Genomic DNA, 23,308 nt, shown 5'->3' on the forward strand with positions numbered 1-23,308 from the left:
GGGAGTTCCAGAATATAAATAGTAGGCAAGATTACATAGGTAAGGAAATTTCTCATTTAAAGTTGATACAATACAAATTGATTTGAGTTATAACCTCAAAACTCATTGCTCATTTGCAATATAAAAGAAAGATTTGTCTGATAAAATGTACCATATTTTTTATAGTGACAAGCAAAATAATCGAGCATGTAATTTCAAATTACATAACCTTGATCCTTGTAGATTGCACCAATAAATAGTATAATTTTACTAAATTACATAGCAGCAATTAGCTCTCAAATGGGAATTAATAAAGAAATCAGCACAGTACCATAAGAATAATTTGGGTATATTGATGTAGAACCCTATTGACAGATATATACCCTGGCGAACAGCTCATTCAACTGTTATGTGAAACTATTAAAAAATATAAAATTTATTGGTGTAGTTCACATGATAGAATTTGTGCAGAAAAAAATAAAACTAAGACTTTTAAAGTGTTTTAAAGCAAATGTAGAAACAATGAGATGTTAAAATCATATCACAATACTCTTGAGTTTTCCCTTCCCCACATGCACATGCACCTATATCCCATAACAGAGTGCTGGACATGAGCTTGGTGCAGTAAGTACTTGTTAAATGTTCAGAAATGGCCAGTTAGAATACTTACAAATGAATATTCCAAGTTTTAATACTAATACTGAGAAGTATTAGAAGTTGCTAGATTTAGTTATTTATTATTATTATTAAGATAATAAGTATTAGAGTAAACAGGTTTAGGGATAGATGTTGTAGAATGATATAAATTTTCTTTACCAGTTCATATTGTTTTATGTGAGATATGGTCAAACAAACATAGTAAATATGCAGCAATATTTATATCTCTTGTGTTCTGATCTGATCTTTAATTGAGAATAAATGTATAAGTGAATAGTAAATATTAGAATGTATTGTAAATGTAGAGGATGACATATTCAGGAGTAATAAATAAAACAAACTATAATATGTTAAGGGTAATAAAATTAAAATATGCACACTTAATAACTAAAATTCTATTTAAAATAACCCATGGAGCTCTAATAATGTTTTAAAGTATTTATATTTCTCAAAATACAGTTTAAAATCTTGTGATGTGTAACACAAGATTTTATTGATGTAAATGCCATTACTATGTAGTGAAGTAAAGTAGGATAAGTATTGATACAAGTGTTTCCACTTCTCTAATGGGAACACTAAAATGCAGCATGGTTAAAGGCTTCTACTGATAGATAATACTTTTTTTTTTTCTTTTTTTCAGTTAACACATATTTATTAAGCATAAAGCTAAGTGGTAGGGATATAATGGTGTTGACTCAGTTTTAGCATTTCGTAATTGCTACAAATTGAAGACAGGATGACTTTGGAACCCAAATATGAATGGGTCTTGTCTTGACTCTGTTCTTGCGTACCTCTAATGAGCTACTCTTGCTACCAAACACTTAACAAAATGATCTTCACATGGAAAGATTTACAATTTTTAACATAGGTTCTAACTTCCACTGATGTAAGGCATAATGATCTGCCTTATAATTTACTGGGTTTCAAGCAGAAAAGATATGCATGCATACTTGACAATCCAGTTTCTTATTTGCTGCATTTCTTACTGTTTAACAGATTGGTGACATAATTTCTTTATTATTTTTTGTTCAAGTAATTGGGCATTATATACTTAATAGAAAACTAATTACTTATACACCAGATATTGATTACTGATTTTCAAAGTATTTAAATTCTGAATTACATTGAAATCACTCTGAATAGAAGTAGTCTTTTATGATTCAGAAAGTAAATCAGTTTTGCAGTACATCTGTTTGACCTTCAAGGGTCATTGCTGACATTTTTGCAACAAGTGCACTGCTAAGTGTTAGGGATTCAGGGATGTAAGCCCTGCTCCAGAGGCTTACAATAATGAGTGTGGAACTAACAGTTTAAAGAGGTTTCAGGTTATTGGTTTGCCAGATAAACTAACTTTCACTGTATTAAATAAGTAAAATCCAATAATGCTATCATCAAGTAGTAAAATAAAAAGAATTTTTCCAGTATCTATAAAAAATAGAACTAATGCTATACATAGATTCTTATGTACATCTTAGCAGGTTCATTAAAAAATATTTCTCACTGCTATTGTAAATTAATCCACATTATGGGGCAGGCTTGACTAACAGCAATAAATAAAAAAAGTAGTGACTCAGGTTTGTTTTTCATTCAGTAAAATAACTATATTGGAAAAAATATTTATCTGATACAGAGGAAATAAAACAATTTTAGATATTTTCATAGATTAGCTCGTAGGAATTGTAAATTATAGAATATGGTGTATCTAAAAGTATATGTCTGTATTTCAACATTTCAAACATTAATAAGAGAGAGAGAAAATAGGTATAACATAGAAATTATAGTTTACCATAATTATAATTTTCACAAATGAACATCCATATATCATCTAACAATTCTAGAATTTAAAATTGCACTGGCAACTGCAAATATTTTTCTGTATGCTGAAAATACTTATAACTATAAAATTTTCTTTAATCAGTTAGTCTTTATTATAAGTTTTTCATTTTTACATTTAAGATTGTTTTTTTTTCCCCTGATTTGCTACTTATCCTTTATTGTCTGACTTTAGCAGCTAAAAGTCTGACTCATGTAGCCATATTTTAGGGACCCCAGCCCTAAAACTGCACAAGAGCAGTTTTCAGGGACACATCAGAGTGGCTTGAAGGGTAAATGGGACATAAGAAAGCAAAGGTAAATCATGGCCAAACTTTTTCTGAAGTGTCTCTGTGAAGAAGAGCAAACAAATGGAAAAGTAGCTGGAAGGGACTATACAGGCCATGAGACAAACTAAATCATGTTTGAATGTGGCTGGAGGTGACCTAGTAGAGACAGAGATTGATGTGTGTTGGAAAAAAGTTTACTCCAGGCCTGGATCCCTGCAAAGACAAGAAAAGATGGAAGAGATATGATCCAGATCGCAAATGGACAAAAGGGGATACAAATTTGGGAGGGCCAGAGGTGCTTAGTGAAAGAAAATTCCAGAAGTGACTACAGAACACATAAACATAATGCACTAAATCCAAACTAAATGTATCCCCAACTCAGCTTCAACTAAACACAATTCCAATTGTGCCACATTGCACCCAAGGAACTATGATGGAGGGAAAGTCAATGTAGCAAACAACAGGAATCTTAACTAATTGTTTTTAAAATATATTCCTCTGCAAATTTTTCTAGCCATGTGTGTGGGAGGCCTGAAACTTAAGCTTCATTACCTTTGGAATAAATCCACCTCAGATGGTGTGTTTGCTTGTTCATTTGTTTCAGAGAACTATAGGCTAAGTTATAAGCTGGGGTAGGAGGAGGATCCAAGATTGAAGAACTATAATAGTCTCAGAGAGTTGAAAAGTAACTTCTCAGGGAAAAGTAATAGGGTCGCCTGTCAGTACTCAGTCCACATTTTAGGTACTTGTCATGAATTTACAGTAAAACCAGTCAAACAAAGTGTGATTTTCTTCAACTAATCCTGGTGCAGTAGCAGAAAAGGCGGAAAGTTGGATTCAACAAACACTAAGTTTATCTAGGCAAATGTGACAGAAGGAAAGAGGATACATCTGCTGAGAGATGTTTGAGGGAAACTGTTTATAATGATGGAATGTTTATCATGAATCTCCGTGTGGTAAGGAAAGAAAGATAGGCAAATAAAGGTAAATTTAGCATATCAGTGATATATCATATCAATAACTTCTGCTAGGGAGTTCTAGGGTACTGGAGTAAGTGAACTGGAAGTATAGGAGATTATGGTCAGCCAGTGGTATATTTGCAATTGAGACTTCAAAAGTGATACATATACTTGTGATGACAAATTTTAAGTGGGAACTTGGGAGGGAGTTACTGAGATAGTGTAGAGGAAAAGACTGATTATGAATATAGATTGTTTTGTTCAATTCAGATGGAAATTTTGAAGCACTAGCATGCACAAATTACCATGGAAGGAATTGGAGATACAGAGGTGAACAAGATTCAGTTTCCTGCTTCAAAGATCTCACAATGTAATTTGCAAAGTGCTACAGTAGGGACACCAACACAGAAGGAAGGATTCTTAACCCAGTCAGGGATCAGGTGAACAGGCTTTAAGAACAACATTCGCAAAGACCAGACTGCAAGATAAAGCTTGATGCCTTTGAGAAGAACAAAGAGTTGGGTTTTCCTTGAGGCTCACGTTTAACTGAGGGTGCTGTGAAAGAAAAGGCTGAGAAGTAAACAAAGGTCAGATGAGGGTCATTTTGTCTGATATGGTCAAGGTATGTGGGCCTTGTATTCTTTGGATAATGGAAAAACTGTTTCAAGCAAGAGTGGACATAATGAAATGGGCTACTGGCTGCAGTGTAGACAGAGGGCAGAGGAAGGAAGTAGCTGCAGTTCTTTGGAGAAGAAAGACAAGAAGACCAATTCAAATTATGAGACAAGAATGTATTTGGTATACAGTTTTCACCCTTAAATTTAGATTGAGACAAGGTCATCAAAGTTTGCAATCTACGTAGAGGGTAGTACATTAAATTGGAAAGCATGAAAACAGAATTGCTTCCCTTGTCCAGTTGTTAATAACATTTTGTAGGACCCAGCCTAGGAAACGTGAAACACCAGAATGTAATCTCCGTGAAGGCTTGGTTGTTTTGTTTACTACTCTTTCTCTAGTGCCTGGTACATAATAGACTCTTAATAAATATTAACCGAGTAAAATTGTTCAGTAAATTAAAATCTGTCTTTAACATCTGATCTCTTTTGGCACCTTCATTCTAAGGCTACCTGCCCAAGTAGCATCATGCTAGATGTGAACCATATCTTTTCTCTGGAATACTCATCTCCTTTTGAACCTTATTCATCATATCTTACAAAACTTCAAGATCATGCTCTTGCCTTCTGTGTATATTAGCCATATATTCCTGGGCATGGTAATTTGCTTTTTTATGCCTAAATTTCCTTGTCTATAAAATGGGGATAATAGCTAACACACACTGAGCATTGAGCACTAACACTTAGAATCAGACACTATTCTAAGCACTTTAAATGTTGTAGCAGTTATTCCTCATTATCCCCCCATGTGGGGAGTACTCCTGTTATCTACCTATTACAGAAGAGGAACCTGAGCCAACATTTGACAGCAAGTAAGTGACAAAGCCTGGGTCTGGACTCAGGCTAGCTCCTGAAACCATGCTCTTAATCATTCTGCTTACTGCCTGTCCAATAATAGTACCCACCTGTCCAATGATAGTTGTGAAGATTCACGGAGAATAATCTATGTAAATGCATTTGGAAAAGTGCCTGAATGTCACAAGTGACCAATAGAAATTAGCTTTTGTTGTTGTAATTGCTTTATTATTTATATCTTCTTATGGAGCTATGTGTTCCTTTAGGAGAAGAGTCACTGTCTCCTAAAGGAAATTAGATTATTTCATTTTAGAGAGATCTAACTGGGAAAAAGTCACTCCTGTGTAATACTTACTTACATCCACTTTCCTGCAACTTTCCTCATTGATTCTAGTTCTGAACTGGGGGTGAAGAGAGAACAAACCCAACCCCTCTTCCTTACAGCAACCCTCAGGTACTCAAAGATGGGTATCTTTGACACCTACATCTTCCATTTTTCAGCCCAACAGTTTAAGGCATTTTAACCATTTCTCCTATGTCTTGGTTTCCAGATATTCTGAATAAACTCTAGTTTGTTGAAGACATTTAATGCTTAGGCACTTAGAGGGCAACAGCCCACATATGTTGCATATAGAACAGGACATTGACAGAAAAGATGTAGGGACAGCCCTGTTACAGTCTGAATTAAATTCCCAAAGACCTTTATAGTGCCTTCTTTGCATGGGGTACATAGTCTTCTTGATTGAATGAATGTATTTATAAACAAATGAAAATTAATGAGTCTTCCAATATTTTCAGATTATTTTGGATACTAATTCAGTCATTCAATGGATTGTCTCTCTCTCTCGACATCATGTCATCTGTGGATTACTTCCTGTGTGCCATCAATATATTCACTTGATTATTTAAATGGAATGTATTACATTCCTATTAGTTTATGGCTAAAAGTGTTTTAATTAATTATAAATTAATCTGATTTTCTCAGCAATGCATTTTATTATTGTTGTTAAGAATGCCTATTTATTTATTTATTTATTCAATAATTTCTGAAATACAAAAATATTTTCCTACATGTTCCTAATTGCAGTAATTAAACCAAAACCAAAGCTTTAAAATTTATGAACATTTTAGTGGGAGTGACATCTGAAATAAAATTGAGAAACATGAAACTAATGTAAACTGGAAATAGGATCGGACTCTATGGAGCTAACGCTTTTATCTCCAAAGAAATTAACTGAAGAAGTTAAAGAGTCTAAAGGCATGTAGGACAGAACAATTGAGAGAATGAACAAGTAGGCTTGTCATCAAGAGCTGAACAGTTTTAGTTATTTTGTGTATCAGAAAGAGTTTCCATAGTGCACCATGGAATTCATAAATAAAAGATTTCCCAGCTGTGAGAGCCATAGAGCTGGTAATAAGCTAAGTGTATTATTGAATAAAAAATTGAAGGAAAATGAGGGAAAGTTTCTTAAAATGTAGTCATGTTTCCTCGGCAAATTGCAAACTCTCACGTTATCAAACAAAAATGGTAAAAGTAAAAAAAATAAAATAATACTTTAAAGTATTGATCTCAAAATTTAGAAAAACTATAATAACTGAAACATCTCAATGAAATATCATAATTGGGTCATTTTGATTGGAGAATATAATTTTTTTAATTTGCATTGGTTATTTTACGCTTATTGATTTGAGAAACCACTTTCTAGTGTATTTGTCAGCATTTTGAAGCAGGTTCCATACTGTTACCTTCCAGTTCTGCATAGTTTCTGGGAATAACAAAGTTTTGTTATTACAGTATCTGCCGGGTAATCTCAACAATTTTAAGACATTTCAAATGTAAAGTTCTCTTTTTAAATTTTAAAGTTTCCTAGTTTAATTTTGATAAAATTAGATAAATGTCAGATGTTATGTTTTTCAGTGAACATTTCTCTTAACCTTATTGGAAGAAAAAATTTAATAGGTGTACAGATAAATATAATCAAACTCTATTATCAAAATTAGTGGAATAAAAGTAACACATATAGTCATATCAAGAGAACAGAATAAAACTGCATATACATGACAGGAGTTATTTGAATTTGTTGTAGTCATGGAAAATATATGTTCTATTTTTGTTAAAACTGATGTAACCCTTTTCTTAGCTCATTTCAGCTAATAAAAATAAGATCACTTCAAAGATAATTCTACAGTGGTTTAGGTAAGTGTAAATGTAAGACAAGACACTGAAATGTTCTCTAATTTTTTATTAAATTAATGCCTATATACTGTAGGAAATTTGGAAAATACAGAAGAAATGCAAATGAAGAAAAAAATTAATCATTATTCCATCATAATTTCTCTAATGTTTTAAAAATGAAAACAAATATAAAAATTTTAAAGTAATATATTAAACACCTGTCAACCAAAAGGAACAAATGTTAACTATTTTTTGTATTTGAGTTAGATTTTTTTTGTAAAGAAATAAAACACTGTAGATCAAGTAGAAATCTTTTATATTCTCCTTCCTACTCTTACTCCAATCCCAGAACAATTACTGTTTTTAATTTGGTGTGCATCTATTCTATATATTCCTATTTTTACTGTATGTTTATGTATTCATAAATATATAACTTTTTAAAATTTATGCTCAATTGATTTGTGCTATACAAATTTTCTAAACTTGTTTTTCATTCGCTCTTATTTGCAAGGTATATCTTACATAAAAATATAGATAATTCATTTTCATTTTTATATGCTATACCAACATATTTTATCATAATTTGGTTATCTCTTTCCTTATGCTGTAGTTTATTTAAAGCGTGACCAACTTTTTAATATTATTAATTATTCTACAATGAAATTTTTCTGCAATAAGATTTTTCCATATTTCAGATGATTTCAGTAAGATAGTTGCCCCGAAGCAAATGTGAACACTTTTGAGAACTGATACATATTTGAAAATGTTTTCCTAAAAGACCAAACGAATTTATAATCATCAAAGCAGTTTATGTGAGTGCCCAGCTCACAGCACCTTCATCAGCATTGAATATGCCAAGCCATTCTTGATTTAATTCACTCATTTTTAATACAAACAATTGACTTTGAGAATGAATTTAAGCGGTATGAAAAAAGGCAATTTATGTGTTTGGTTGGGTGTAAGCCATTTAGTTTAGCTCCGAGATCCACTTTAAAATTATCTATTGGTCATGAGACGTCATTGCATCTTCATGTTGTTTCAGCAAGGTTATGTATTGATCTGCTGAATACATTTTGTCTCTGTTTTTATTAGAAAGTTGCTGAAATTTCCTCTGTGACATATTTTATTATAACATCCAGTAATAAAAATATTATCTTTTTTTAGAAATCCAGCATATGCTTTACTTTCTTTATTGGGCGTTTGTGATCACAAGCATTCTTCATTATTTCAGAATTTCAGTCTTAAGCTGTAAGATGATGTCATTTTTGGAGCCAGGAGACTTGAGTAATAATCCCAGCTGCAGTTATGCAACCTTCATCAAACTATTCTCATTTTCCCCAGAAAATGATTATCAGATTCTTCATCTGTAAAGTAGGACTCTTATTACCTTATTATATTATTAAATAAATTAAATAAGAACTTTTGAAATAAAGTAGAAATATAGGTTAGCAGCAGTAATCCCTCTCCTAGTTGTCTTAGATGTCTAGGGTCCCCAGTAGAACCCGTTGTGAGAGGTATTTTAGAGGTATAATTGATCAGTTTTATCTGCCACTTTTTGTAACACAGCCAAGGGAGCAAACTATGCAGTCCACCAAAGGTTACCCAAATCCTCAGAGATCATGCAAGACCTTATGTTCCCACAGCGTCCTCCCCTGCCCACACACACCAAGATGTCATACTACCCAGGGTTACAAGCTTGAATTTTTTCATTGCCTGGAACTACTTCAGAAATCTTAAACTCTGAACTTTTGCTCTCTCATTCTAATTTTTTATCCTTCTACTTCTCTCAATCTGTCACTCTTACAATACTCCTCTTTGACCTCATGGAAACCTGAAATCTCCTATTTCTTCTGTTTTTTCCTAGACTGTCAGTTTCCCACCTGGCTCCCCCAAAAGTTAAAATAGTTACCATTGATAGAGCTTTTTTTTTTTTTTTTTCTTTTGCTGTACGCGGGCCTCTCACTGTTGTGGCCTCTCGCGTTGCGGAGCGAAGGCTCCGGACGCACAGGTTCAGCGGCCACGGCTCACGGGCCCAGCCGCTCCGTGGCATGTGGGATCCTCCTGGACCGGGGCACGAACCCGTGTCCCCTGCATCGGCAGGCGGACTCTCAACCACTGCACCACCAGGGAAGCCCGATAGAGCTCTTTTGATTGCCCTTAATTTCCTCTCTGATTCCCCTCCAATGATTCCAGTATGAACCATTCTCCCAAAATGCTCTTCGTATAGAAAATTCTTGCCCTGCCAGCTCAACAGATTACCTTGCTCCTTACTTCATTAAGAGAATTTGAGACCTTCAGACATGCTCCCTCTCAACTTCCAGCCTTCCCCCACCATGCCCACCTACAACCACATCAACCTTACTACCTTCCCTTGAGTCTCAGTAAGTGAGGTGTCTCACTTCTATTCAAGGGCAGACCCTTTTTTTGTGCTATCAATCCCACCTTTTTTGTCACCTCTTGGAATTTACTCCATTAATTTTATACCATTTTGCCTGTCCTTAATCTGTTCCTTGTTGCTAGTGACTTCCTATCAGCTTTCTTTTTTCTCAACTTCCTCAATTTCTACCTAGCCCCACAACTTCTCTCCTCACCTCTCATCCAAACTATACAAAGAATATTCTATCTGTATTGTCCGCATTTATTTGCCTCATTTATCTTCAACCCACTATAATACAATTATCACATGAAATGGCTATCAGTAAGGTTACCAGTATGTTGCTATTTCCAAAATTGAGTGGACATCTTCATCTCTTATTTTACTGGACACTTCTCCAGTGTATGATACTCTTGTTCACTTACTTATTCTTAACACAATTCTGTTCATTGGACTTTAATAACCCTTTAAACTCCTCTGGACTCCATTTCTTCTTGCCTTCTTCTGTAGTTTGCCCTTCTGTTACTGACCCTTTCAAGTCGGGCCCCAACAAGGGTCCTTCTGTTTGGTGTTGCTTGTGCCAATAGAATGAAACTGAGTTCGGTTCCGAAGCAAAGGAAAGCTTTATTCTTTGATAAGAGAATGGAGAGGTGCGAACTCGTGCCCTAGAGCACAAGTTCTCCCCTACGGGCTATGGGCTGGCCTGCTTCATAGGGGTCTCCTCAACAGGGCAGGGACAGCGTTCTCCTGGGTCTGGTACAGCTGTGCTGCTTCCGGCAGTCACTCCAGATCGCAGTGCTGGGTACAGCGTCTCTGCACATGGCCCACTGCCGCCATCTGGGACTTCGGTATCATGCACAGCACTTCTGCACACGGCCTAGAGCTGAGGTGTTGGGCTCAGCTGTTTTGCACGAGGAACTCTAGTCTGAAGTGCGGGGGGCAAGGCCTCTGCACCTGACACCCTATGAGCAAGTGAAACTAGACGAAGTACAAGGGAAAAAAAAGGCTAGAATTTATTTTATTACCAAGATCCTATTTTTATTTCTTGGGAATTGTTAATGGGCTTTGACAGCAGCACTTCCTGTTTTCAACTCTCAAGTATTAGTGTTCCCCAGGGCTCCTTCCTCGGTCACCTGCACCTCTGAGTCCCTTCACATTCCCCGTAGGTAGCTCATCCACATGGGTTTCTATTTCCACAAAATGCCTAAGTCGTACAACCTTAGCACAGACCTATTCCTTAAGCTTCAGATTTTAATAGCCACCTGATTTCTGGACATTTCCACCTGTGTCTCACAGGAACCTAAAGCTAATCATGATCAAAACTAAATTCAGTCTCTTTCATAAATCTGCTCCTACCTCCAAATTCTGCAACTCCATTGGTGGCACTACTAAGTACTGGGAAACTGGGGGCCATGCATCTTCTAAGCGTTTTCTGAATCCAACTTATCTTTATTCCTCATTATCTCTTTTATTATTAGTCCTAATAAGCTTTTCTGGTTTCTTTTTTCCACCAGGATAGAGTGATACATATAAAACATTGATCTGCCAAAATCACTTTCCTTTAGAAAGTTTTTATACTTCTAGATCATAAGGTAAAGTCCCATCTCCCTAACAAAACATGAGGCCTTCACAGACCGGCATCTTCTTTTGTTAGCCTCATTTTCTGCTACTTACTCCTTTTTAAACTTGACAATCGTGTAAAGCAAACTGCCTGTTGTTACCATTCCTACACCATGCTGTTTCTCACCACTCTGCTTCTGGCAAAATGTGTTTCCTCTCCTCTCCTCTCTTCTGACCAGCTCCTTCATATCTCAGCTCCATGAATCCATGTCTGGTTTCCCTCAATACTAAAGCATATAGGTACCCCCTTCTTTATATTCCCATAATGTCATGTATTTGTTCTTTGTATGTTTGCTCAAGAAATAAACGATGGGTTTCTTGAAGGCAGAGACCATACCATGCATTATGACTCTAGTGCAGTGCCTGGAACTTAGAAACTGTTTAATAAGTACTTACTGAATGAAGTGATAACTAAATTATGAAAGTACTATATATTCCTTCTTGTCATTCTTTTTCTCATATGGTGTCACTGTGTGGCAGGGGCAGTAGTGTTCACCAAATATTCCATGAATTCCTCCTACATTTCCCAGTCTTCCCTAAACTTAGGTCCTAGCCGTATAAACAGTTCTGGACAATGAGCTATAAGCAGAAGCGATAAGTGTCACTTCCAGCCTGAGATCTTTAAGAGCAGTGGCTAGTTTTCCATAGTCGCTCCTGCTTTGGCTCTTCTGGAAGTCTTGATTTGCAGGTAACACAAGATCATGGGGTAGGAAGTAATCCTGTTGTGTTAAGACACTGAGATTTCAGGATTAATTTGTTACCACAGCATAATCTAGTCCATCCTGAATAAGACTCATTGTTTCAAGTTTATACACTAATCTCTATCTTATTACATACATAAAGTTGTGTTGAACTTATCAGGTATGCAACTCTTTCTCTTCTCCTAAAGTCTGCATGATGCCTGGGCTTAGAAAAACTGCATCATGTGACCGATGTTTTCCAGTACAGAGATGGAGTAGTTCACTACCTGTTCCCTATGATCTAAGTGAAAGTGGAATATTTCCTACACAAAGTATCCCCCCGCACTTACTCATGCAGTCCTTTTTTTCCCTGTCATAAATTTAAGTTTTGATGCTTCTTATAAATGAAACTTCTCCCAGGAATAGTATCACGTTCCACTGCAATTGCAGGCCAAAGGTATCAGAGACTATTGCCAAAGTAGTCCTGGAAGTCTCTGAAGTGTATTGTACTGACCCACAATTATCAATAGTCTAATAGTAACATTGATACAATTCCATTCTTTTCCACAAGTATTCTATCAAATACACTGGCTTTCCTAATTAGGTCTCAAATTTTATTAAACTATGGTTGTATCTTCTTTCAGTGATAATTTTTTCAGTTGGAAGAGACAAAAAAAATCTGACTTCAGGTGTGGCTTAATTCTAGACTTATATGATGTCATCAGGATCCATCTTTTAACTCAAACAGGCTTTGCCCCTTTCCTCATGCCTGAAGTCCCCAGGACTGTACCCTTCCAGTTTCAAATCCAGCAGGCAAGAGCAAGTCTTTTCCCCAGAAGTCCCAGTCAGAGAACATTTCTTCTTATCTGCTCTGAATGGATCCTTGAGCCAAACCCTGTGGCCAGGTGAAGATAATGCACTAATTAGCTTAGGCCTTTGTCAGTTCCCTGAAGTGGTAAAAAGGATTCAACTTCAAGGGAAGCAGGTGGCCTTAGGGTGAGGGAGGGGATGATTTCTGAAGAGAAAACAAGAGGTCATCATAAATCAAGAAATGATGCTGGCAGCAATAACAACCTCTATCTTCTATATATAGTCTGCTGCCCAGGAGATAGAAGCTAGAGACAGCTTCTAGTTAGGGAGTTAAAGTGTTTCATTATGCACTGTAGGTTACACCTTGATTATATTATCTCTCTTTTTTCTCTGGACTTCTCTACATTATTCTTTTCTCCCATATGATGCCTTGTGTTTTAGTTATTTATATGCATTTGTCTCCCCAGTTAGATCATCAGCTACTTCCAGGCAGGAACTGGGTTTGAATAACTGTGGATCCTGCCCTGTGTGTTTCACGTAGTAGGCATCCTCACTATTCAACAACTAATTATTTGTTAAGTAAATGAAAAGATTTCTTATCTTTCTTAGAGTGGGTTTATACTATTAACACATCATGGTAATGTAATGCCTGGGAGCTGGGCGAGGGGAGGGAGATGTTTGTGTGTATGGTGTTAATACACACATATGATAAAAACCTACTGTTTACCAAGTATCATGGCAAACAATGGGGATATGAGGATACAGTGATTAAAAACCAAACATTACTCTGCCCTTCAAACTGTTATACTCTAGTGAAGAAGACAGAGTAGAGTATAATAAATACTACAAAGGATAATTGTAGGGTGTTACGGGAGAGTAATAGATTTTAACTTTTATTATTGTTGTTCTGATTGTTTCCACATAAACTAGGTTGGCTACCTCAGGGATTACCAGTTTTGCTGGAAGAGGTCTGTTAAACTTGGAATTTCTTATAGGATTAACACTAGATTCCCAAATCAAAGTTCCAGATCCAAGAAATTACATCTTGTATTGTGACAAGAAAAGACTAATTTAGTTTTCTTCTCCTCTCTCTTTTCTCCCTACTCCTCTCCTAGCCTGAAGTTCTGGATCAAATACAAAATTTAAGGGAGCTGTGGATGGATAATAATGCATTGCAAGTGCTACCTGGGGTATGTAAGTTTTTATTATGCCACGTTGTCTAGCATCTATGTTGTATATTAATTGTAACTGATAATGGTTAATCTTACATCTTAAATCCCAGTGTTTTCATTTCAAAGTTAAACATTTGTTAGGAGTGTTCCATCATCAAGTGTTTTTCAATAGTTTGTTTTTTTTAATATTTCATATAACTTTTATGAGTGTTATAGGTGTGTAAAATGTATGAAAATTTTTAGTGTTCTCTTAGGTGTATATTTTTCATCTCCTTCCCTATTTACTGTTTTTCAAAAGCTGAAACGTTCATATTGTTAAATGAAAAACAATGCTATACATAATACCAAGTCTTAGTTTTACAAAAGCAACCTTCTTGTAGGTAACTAGATAATGGTTTCTGCTCATATTGTTAGAGCTCTTGCACAAAACAAATCTCTCTCTCTTGGTTCAGGTGATTTCCAGTAGAACATATTTGAGTTTTTGAAAAAGGCAAGAAGCATAAATTGTTAAAAGTAGAAAGTTAAACTAGAATCGATTTTTCTTCTCAACTAACAGAACATCCAATAATACCTCCTGAAAAGTAGGTTTATCAGTCAACTCATTGAGTGTGACTATTCATTCCTTTTTCATCCAGTGAGAGAATGGCTTTCCATAAAACACTGCTTCTTACCACTCATAACACATGCACTTGAATATAAGCATGTACACACACACACACACACACACACACACACACACACACACACCACCACCACCAACAACAACAACAACAATCACAAGGGTCTCTGGTGAAAGCCAACTCTAAACTCCTTGCATTGGGCTAAGAAGCCAGGGCAGCTGGTTGTGTAATAATTCTTCAGCCACTGAGATTTAGATGTATATTCCCAAAGTCAAACTTATTCTTTGTTTGAATTAACATTTAATTTTTTTTTAAATGATTGCAAAAGCAACAAGAACAGGAAGCTTATTCTCTTTTGAACAAGCATGGGACCACATAAAGAAGAAAATATGACAAAAGATTAGGGAAAAAAATACTTTCTCCTCTCACCAAAGGAATACATTTCTACTATCATCACAAATGCAAAACAGAAAAGCATGCACGTTTTCTATTTATTGATTTATTCAAAAACCATTTGAAACCACAAATATACCTCTATGAACTAGAAACCATGTTAATGTCAGGGTTACAAAAATAATATACTTAATGACCTTAAATATATTTGTTTGAGGGGCTCACATATAACATGAGAGACAAATCTGTATTCCACTACACATAGCAGAGACTGATTTGTATCATATTCAAGGTATGTACTAACCCTGGGGCAACAAGTAAGACAGTGATCAATCCCGTATGCAAATACTGAGGAATCAGAATGGATGTCTAGTTGGAAAAGTTTATACCTGCTTCTTCAATGTATTCATGTATTCAAAAACACTTACATAGCATTTATCATGGGCTAGGCACTATCTAGTTATTTTACAAATGACTCACCAAATTCTCACAGCAACCCTGTGAAGCAGATTTATTACCAACCCCATGTTACAGATGAGGAAACTGAAACAGAAAGAGTAAGTAACTGGGCCAAGGTCACACAGCCAGTAAATGGTGGGTCTGTAATTCATACCTGCTCCAGAGGCTTTTGTTCCTCTGATGCTCCAAAATTCTGTTGCTATAGAATCAATAGAAGGTATAAATGAGAGTTAGACTCATCTTACTTTTCACAGTTACTCCATTCCCCAAATCCAACCTTGGAAATCAACTCAGACCTCTAATCCCTTAGTTAGTGTATTATTTAAATGGAAAAGTAGTGATTAAATCTTCTGTAAAACAGTGCTGCCTAATTTTTTCTCCTTCAAAAGTAGATTTTTTATTATATACTGCCAAGTTTAAGTGGATTTCTCACTTTAGTTAGTACACTTGAATTCCACATTTTGTGATGCTCCTTGTGGGAAGAACCCACGCCTCCCTACCCTAAACAGGCATGGTTTCCTGAATGTCCAGTGCTGTCACTTAGTTGTTATGTAATTACCTAGACATGCTTGACTTTGAAAGACTAATCTTGAGTGCAGTCTTCAGCCCATGTCTGACAGTTTCACAGGATAATTAATCCTAAATATTTAGTGTTATAAGACAGAGGTCCCCAACGCCTGGGCCGTGGACCGGTACCAGTCAGTGGCCTGTTAGGAACCAAGCCACACAGCAGGAGGTGAGCAGTGAGTGAGCGAGCAAAGCTTCATCTGTATTTACAGCCGCTCCCCATGGCTGGCATTACCGCCTGAGCTCCGCCTCCTGTCAGATCAGCAGCGACATTACATTCTCATAGGGACACGAACCCTACTGTGAACTGTGCATGCGAGAGATCTAGGTTGCAAGCTCATTATGAGAATCTAAGGCCTGATGATCTGAGGTGGAGCTGAGGCAGTGATGCTGGCACTGGGGAGCAGCTGCAAATACAGATTATCATTAGCAGAGAGGTTTGACTGCACAGAGATCATAATAAATCGATTGCTTGCAGACTCATATCAAAACCCAATCAGTGAGTGGCAAGTGAAAACAAGCTCAGGGCTCCCACTGATTCTGCATTATGGTGAGTTGTATAATTATTTCATTATTTATTACAATGTAATAATAATAGAAATAAAGTACAAAATAAATGTAATGCTCTTGAATCATCCCCAAACCATCCCCCCCTCCCCCACCCCGGTCTGTGGAAAAATTGTCTTCCACGAAACGAATCCCTGGTGCCAAAATGGTTGGGGACTGCTGTCATAAGACACAGGGAAAAAAAGCATGTCCCTTTTTATTTTTAGTTCATGTACCAAAATACATTAAGCTAATATACTTTTTAAATACTTTTGGAAGCCTGGGCTTTCATTTTTCCACTGTTTTTCATAAATCAGAGAAGCAAATAGATAATGATCAAACATTAGTTTGCTACAGAGCTGTCTTGTGGCCATCACTCTAAGATCAATCAACCAAAATATGACTAAACAGCAAACTCCAATATCTTCTTTTGCTTGTGATGGCTTCGACATTTTATTTGTTGCCCACCACTCATCTGTAGGCCCCTCTATGTTCAGGGAGATGTTGGAGCAACATTCAGCATCCTCAAGAACTCTGAGACATTGGGCCTCAAAGGCCTTTATCACTCCAGGCTACTATTGCTTTTATAAGATGTTTGAAAGTAAGGCTTTAGAAAGATAAAAATAAACACCAAATTGTTATTTTGCTTCCAAAAAAAAGATATTTAGAAACTTCACACCAAAATATTTATTGAGTTTGCTGGAGATAGCAATTCAGGAAGCTTCAAAGAGAAAAGAAATTTTCTCATCGTAATGAAACAAAAAAAGAAATATACACACACATAGACACATAATCATATATATTATTCTCTCTATGCTCATTAGAAGAGATGAGCTAAGGTAACATAATAGTTCCTTGGGGTGGAGAGATATAAGTAAAGTGACAGTATTTTTCCAAGGAACATATTTCTAGGCATGAGGAGAAACTCAGCCCCATGGCCTGACTCACCCAGAGTACCCAGTTCCGAGCCTAGCAACTATTCACCTGTTCTAAGACTGTGTTTACCCTCTGCCCACATGGGGAACTGGAGGAGCAGGGCTAGAGATATGAGCTGAGTTAATTAAGGCATCAGTCAGAAAGTGCTAATGTAATCGGTAGGCTTTGCAGTCTGAATTCCGGTAAAAACGAGTTTGAATTTTAGCTCCACCCCTTATTAATGGAGCAACTTTGGAATGTTACTTGTAGTATATCCTGTCGTGCATCATCCTCCTGGATGAACTCCCCAGCTTCTGGGCATGCTGCTTGCAGCTCTCCACCCTCTTCAGGAATTGCCTCAGCTGAGAGAACTTTCTCATGCAGGGTTACACCCCTATTCCAGGAGACCTGCATCCAATGATCAATCAAATAAGACTCTGAAGGCCTGGCCCCCTCCCTGCTACTTCAATACTATTTGAAGGGTCAGCTGAGGAATTCCTCAAAACTTCGTCATAGCCCACCTTCATCTGTCCAATCCTGCTTCCTTCCTTCCCTCTTTCTTTCCCCTGGTATTAATCCCAAGAATCTCTCTCATAAATTTCTCTTTGTCTCCAATTCTCAGGGAAACCAGCGTGTGACATTACTTAACCTCTAAGCTTTATTTAATGTGTGTCCAAGTGCAGATTCTGATTCAATAGGTCTGGAGTGGGTCTGGATTCCACATTTCTGACAAACTCCCAGGTTGTACCAATGCTGCTGCTGTGTAAAACACATTCTGAGCAGCAAGAATATAAAGTATTATGTCAAGTAATATGTATAAAGTACTTAACACAGTGCCAAGTGTGTGCTTGCGTAATAAATTTGTTTATGTAATATTTATGTGTTTATACTCTGTCAAATAAGTAGAGACAGCATAGTAAATTGTATACAGGTAGACCAACAAGCAGATGACCCACTGAACACAGATATATGTGGGACATTTGTTTGCAAATCATGCCCTTAAAGAAAAGGAAAATGAAGGATTTTATCTTGCTCTAATTCCCATAGTACATGTCCAAGCTAAACAATCACTATTCACTCCCTCCCCAATGTATGACCTGATTCCTCCCCTGTCCTCAGTAATCAGTTACTAATCCAATCATTTCACATCTAAATTTTTCTCGAACCATCCCCTCTGCATCCTCACTTCTGCTGCCTTAACTCAGGTCCCTTTCATCTCCTCAGCTAAACTGCTTCCAAATCCTTCTAATCCTTTCAGATCTACTCTAACCCCAGTCATGAATCTTCCCTTCACATTTCCCTGAAGTCATTATTTCAAAACACAAATCTGATTATGTCATTCACCATCTTAAAAGCTTTGAATAGCTCTCCTTGCCTATAAGATAGAGATCACGTAATCCACACATGACAGGCAAGGCCGTTTAACAGCTGGCTTCTTATGATGCTTAATTTCATCACAGTATTCAGTGACGTTGAACCTCCCACTCTCCCTCAAACACACCACACTTCCTCACACTTCTCTGTGCTGTTCTCTCCTCCAGGTACAGTTTCTCCTTTTCTTGACAGCAGTGCCTTCCAGGCAATTTGCATCCCTTTGTTTCTAGGGCATTCTCTACATGCTTTTTTTATTGTACATATCATAGGGTATTATAGTTATTTATTTGACAGTTTCCTTCACTGCTATAAGCACCTTAAAGACTTTATCTGTATCATGACAAGTCTCTTCCCTCACATAGCTGACTTATTCATGATTGTTCTCCAGTATATAACAAAAGCCCTGGTACATAGTAGATCCTCAAAAGAACTGTTGAATGAACAAATTGATTCTGTGTAGTAGGATGGAGTCCAAATCACGATTTAATACCTTTCTTATGCTTTTGAAATTGTAAGAATCAGAATGTCAGCATATATTGTTTAGGTGGCAACTTTTTTCCTTTCTTTTCCTTCCTTCCTTTTTCTTTCTTTCTTTCTTTCTTCTTTCTTTCAATTTACTTAATTCTACAGCAACTTTGAGATTATTGCTGCTATCTTTTAACATATTATCTCTGTTGGGAGATATAGTCACATATCATAAAATTCACCCATTTAAAGTATACAGTTCAATGGTTTTCAAAATACTCACATAATTGAACAGGCATCACCACAATCTAATTTTGAACATTTCCATCACCACTGAAAGAAACATTAGCAGTTACTCCCTTCCTCTTGACCGTTCAGCCTCTAGCAATCCTTATCTACTTTCTGACTCCATAGATTTGCCTATTCTGGACAATTCATATAAATGGAATCATACAATAGGTGGTCTTTTGTGACTAGCATCTTTCACTGCATGTTTCAAGGTTCATCCATTTTGTAGCATGTATTGCTACTTTATTGCTTTTTATTGCTAAATAATCCTGCAGCTTATGGATATACCACATTTTGTTTAACTGTTCATCATTTGATGGACATTGGGTTGTTTCCACTTTTTGCCTGTTGTGAATAACACTGCTTTGAACATTTGTGTTTCTTTGTGGATGTATATTTCATTCTTGAGTACGTACCTAGGGATTTCTGGGTCATATGGAAACTCTATGTTTAATATTTTGAGGAATGGCCAAACTGTTTTCCAAAGTGGCTGTATAATTTTACATTCCTCCTAGAAATGTATGAGGGTTATGGTTTCTCCACATTCTCGCCAAAACTTGTTATCGTTGAATTTGCTTTTAAAATTAATTTATAGTGTTGTGGTTTATACAACTTTAAAATATTTCCTGAAAGTTTCTCAACTAACCCTGAGTTTATGCAATGTCATCAAGTCTATAGGGAAGTTAAAGATGTTGGTATACCTGGATATGTCAAAAAACAGAATAGAAACGGTTGACTTGGACATTTCTGGATGTGAAGCCCTGGAGGACCTCTTACTGTCATCCAATATGTTGCAACAGTTGCCTGACTCTATAGGTGAGAAAGTAATATCTCTTCACGAATGTTTATGTCAAATATACTGTTCTCTATAGTTTGTTCGCAGATGTAGGGTATATACTCTTAGCATGATATTAATAAATTAACATGATCATTATTCAAGGTGGTAAAATATTTTACCAATATCTTAAAATGAAATGGTAACTATAGTTGTCAAACTCAAGAAGACTATCCTATTAAAATGATCCTACTAAACTGATATATTTTAAATAATTTTAGATCTCCTAAGTTGTAAAATGTTATTAAAAGGAGTATATATCTTAGATTTAAGTACTTTGATAAACATGTATATCTCCTTTTATTACTATAGAATTACAGTAGCTTCTATCCACAGCGTGGCTATATTCTATTTTTAATATTATTGTAACATCACTATAATTAGGAATAACACAATAAATATGAAATATCTTCATATTTCTATTATTCAAAAAAGACATCTCACCTTTATGTTTAAGATTCATGAGACCAGATATTTTGTCTGTTAGTATATATTAACCACTCAATCTATTTTTGTCATAACTTTTTATCTGAGTAAAATAATGAAAGAATCTAATTTAAATATGAGTAAACCTTTTGTATTATTATTATTATTATTTATGAGAGTAAACAGCTAGGAGAGTAATCATCAAACTACTTAACTTTGGATAACACTCTGAATTAGATGTATCATATGTCTGGAACTTAATAATGCTTCTAAAAATTGAGTCACAACCTAGGTAGCCTGATTGAAGGGAAGCTAGAAGACAAAACAGTTTCCCAAATTTTTCTTCAATATTTTATTGCTCCCATTTTCACTATTCTTTCAGGCTAATAGAGAATGCTAGTTTTAACAGAACAGGCTGGCTTTTCTTTCTCTGTAGATTTGATGACTTTTTTATTTATATAATTATATATTTTTATAACAGTGTTTCTCCAACTTATTCCACCATAAGACTTATCTGAGAGCTTTATTAAACAGTTCCACATTTCCAGGCTCGTTCTCTGAAAAGTCTGATTCAATAAATGTGTAATAAGCCCTCTGTCCTGTATTCTTGTTAAATATCCTAGATGAAACTTATGATCAGATAAGCTTAGAAAATACTATTTAGTGTTGTAGAAGGTAAGGAAATATAATAGTTTAAAAGAGCATCCTCTAGTCAAGATGATAGAGATGGTCATCTGGTCAAGATAACCATATGGTCAAAATACATATCTTACTCTCCTACTCAATCACACTCCATACCTCTTCAAAGACGCAATGAAAATGGAAAAACTATATTAGAAGAACATATTTTTGTTCATTACTGCCTCTTCTGTACAAAGAATTATGCCCGGTGTATGGTAAGTGCTCCTTAAGTATTTAGTAAATAAAATAATTTTGCCCTGCTTAAGAAGAATGAACATATACCTGGATTTGAGACATAATGGAAACACAGCAATGACCCCAGGCCTGACCGATGGGCTTCAGACCACAAGCAGAAGTGGCAGCCATAAATTGTTCCTGCAGTAAAAAAAAAAAAAAAAGACCTTAAGCATAACAGAAGAATACAGACTTACAGGGACTGAGGCAGGGAAGGTACCCTTTTCTGCAAAGAGAGACTTGAAAAAACCTGCAACTAATATGTAGAGCGAGGGTGGAAGGAGAGAGCAGATACAGATTCACTGCTGAAAATTATGGCTCGTCACAAGCTGGTTTGGACTGAATCTGCAATATCCACATCAAATGAAAGTACCATGTTGCTAATATAAGACCTGGTTCTGAACTCCAGAAACTTGGGGGTCAGGTGGAGGTAACCATGAGTGCCAGACAGGGAGGGGTGAGCATAGGTAAGGAAAAAATATTCACCCTCACAAATGGGCATGAAAACAAAAATTTTAAAGGAAAACTAATGTTACAACAACCCCAAACTCAAACAATAGGAAAATTTACCCTAAGGGAAACCAAAATTATCAAGCAATGTTAAAAAATATTTTTAAGTATGTGCAGATCCTCAAATAGATAAAAGGAAGAATAACATTTGTAAAAATAAAAATAACTTATAAAACAAAAACAGGAGCTATGACTAAGAACAGGTGGTTATAAAAAAAGAACCAATTAGAAATTCTGGAAATGAAAATGTCACATAGTGAAATAAAAGATGATATGATTATTTGTTTAAAATATCTTCCATTAAGAAAGCAGACTAGGGAATTAGCCTTCTGGTCTGGGGAAGGCAGCATGTATAGATGATAGAAAATATCAGATTAGACCCTGGGATGATAAAACAGACCAGCACAGGCAGGTGGTATAACATATTTAACACCTTCACTTAGGATCTGAGTGGTTCTCAAATTAAGAAAGTAACTTGTTAGTAGCTTACTCCTGGAACTATCTTTGGACCCTATTGACCTTTTAGGGAAAATTGCATTTATACATCTGCAGAGTTGCCAGAGTACCTGATTATACACGTAGAATGGCTAACTTTCCTCTAAGAATTTCCTTCTTGGTCAAGAGAAATACCTGGGAACTCTGTTCAAAAGTCCTAAAATAATTTGTTGATTCTGATTGGATGGTAAATTGCATCTCTTCTTCTTTATTTGAGCATTGGTGGTCTATTGAACTACCAACATTTAAAAGAATAAAAGAAACGTCACAGTATTAATAAAGGGAAATAGCAACTAAAATAAAATCTTTACTTCCTTTACACCTATTTTAATTCTGCAGTTGTGGGGTATTTGAATGGAGTGATATATTCAACAATGAACCCTGTATGCTGAGTCCCTTTCCTTGTGCTGGTTGCAGGGAAAATGAAGGGGGCTCTTTACATTTTCAAGATAGAGCTTTAATAATCAGCTTCTTTGGATAGCAGAGAAACTCAGTAAAGGAG

General features: G+C 35.9%; 1 protein-coding gene across 1 annotated transcript in view; it reads left to right on the forward strand.

The window, feature by feature from the left end:
* The window catches only part of LRRC7 (leucine rich repeat containing 7), a 514,499-nt gene that overhangs the window by 360,279 nt on the left and 130,912 nt on the right, over positions 1-23,308 (forward strand). Inside the window, exons 9-10 of the mRNA XM_032604391.1 lie at positions 13,942-14,016; positions 20,297-20,441. Of these exons, the coding sequence (XP_032460282.1) occupies positions 13,942-14,016; positions 20,297-20,441 (220 nt within the window). The remainder of the gene's footprint in view (positions 1-13,941; positions 14,017-20,296; positions 20,442-23,308) is intronic.

The sequence above is a fragment of the Phocoena sinus genome, chromosome 1 (genome assembly GCF_008692025.1).
Source record: "Phocoena sinus isolate mPhoSin1 chromosome 1, mPhoSin1.pri, whole genome shotgun sequence".
NCBI lineage: Eukaryota > Metazoa > Chordata > Mammalia > Artiodactyla > Phocoenidae > Phocoena > Phocoena sinus.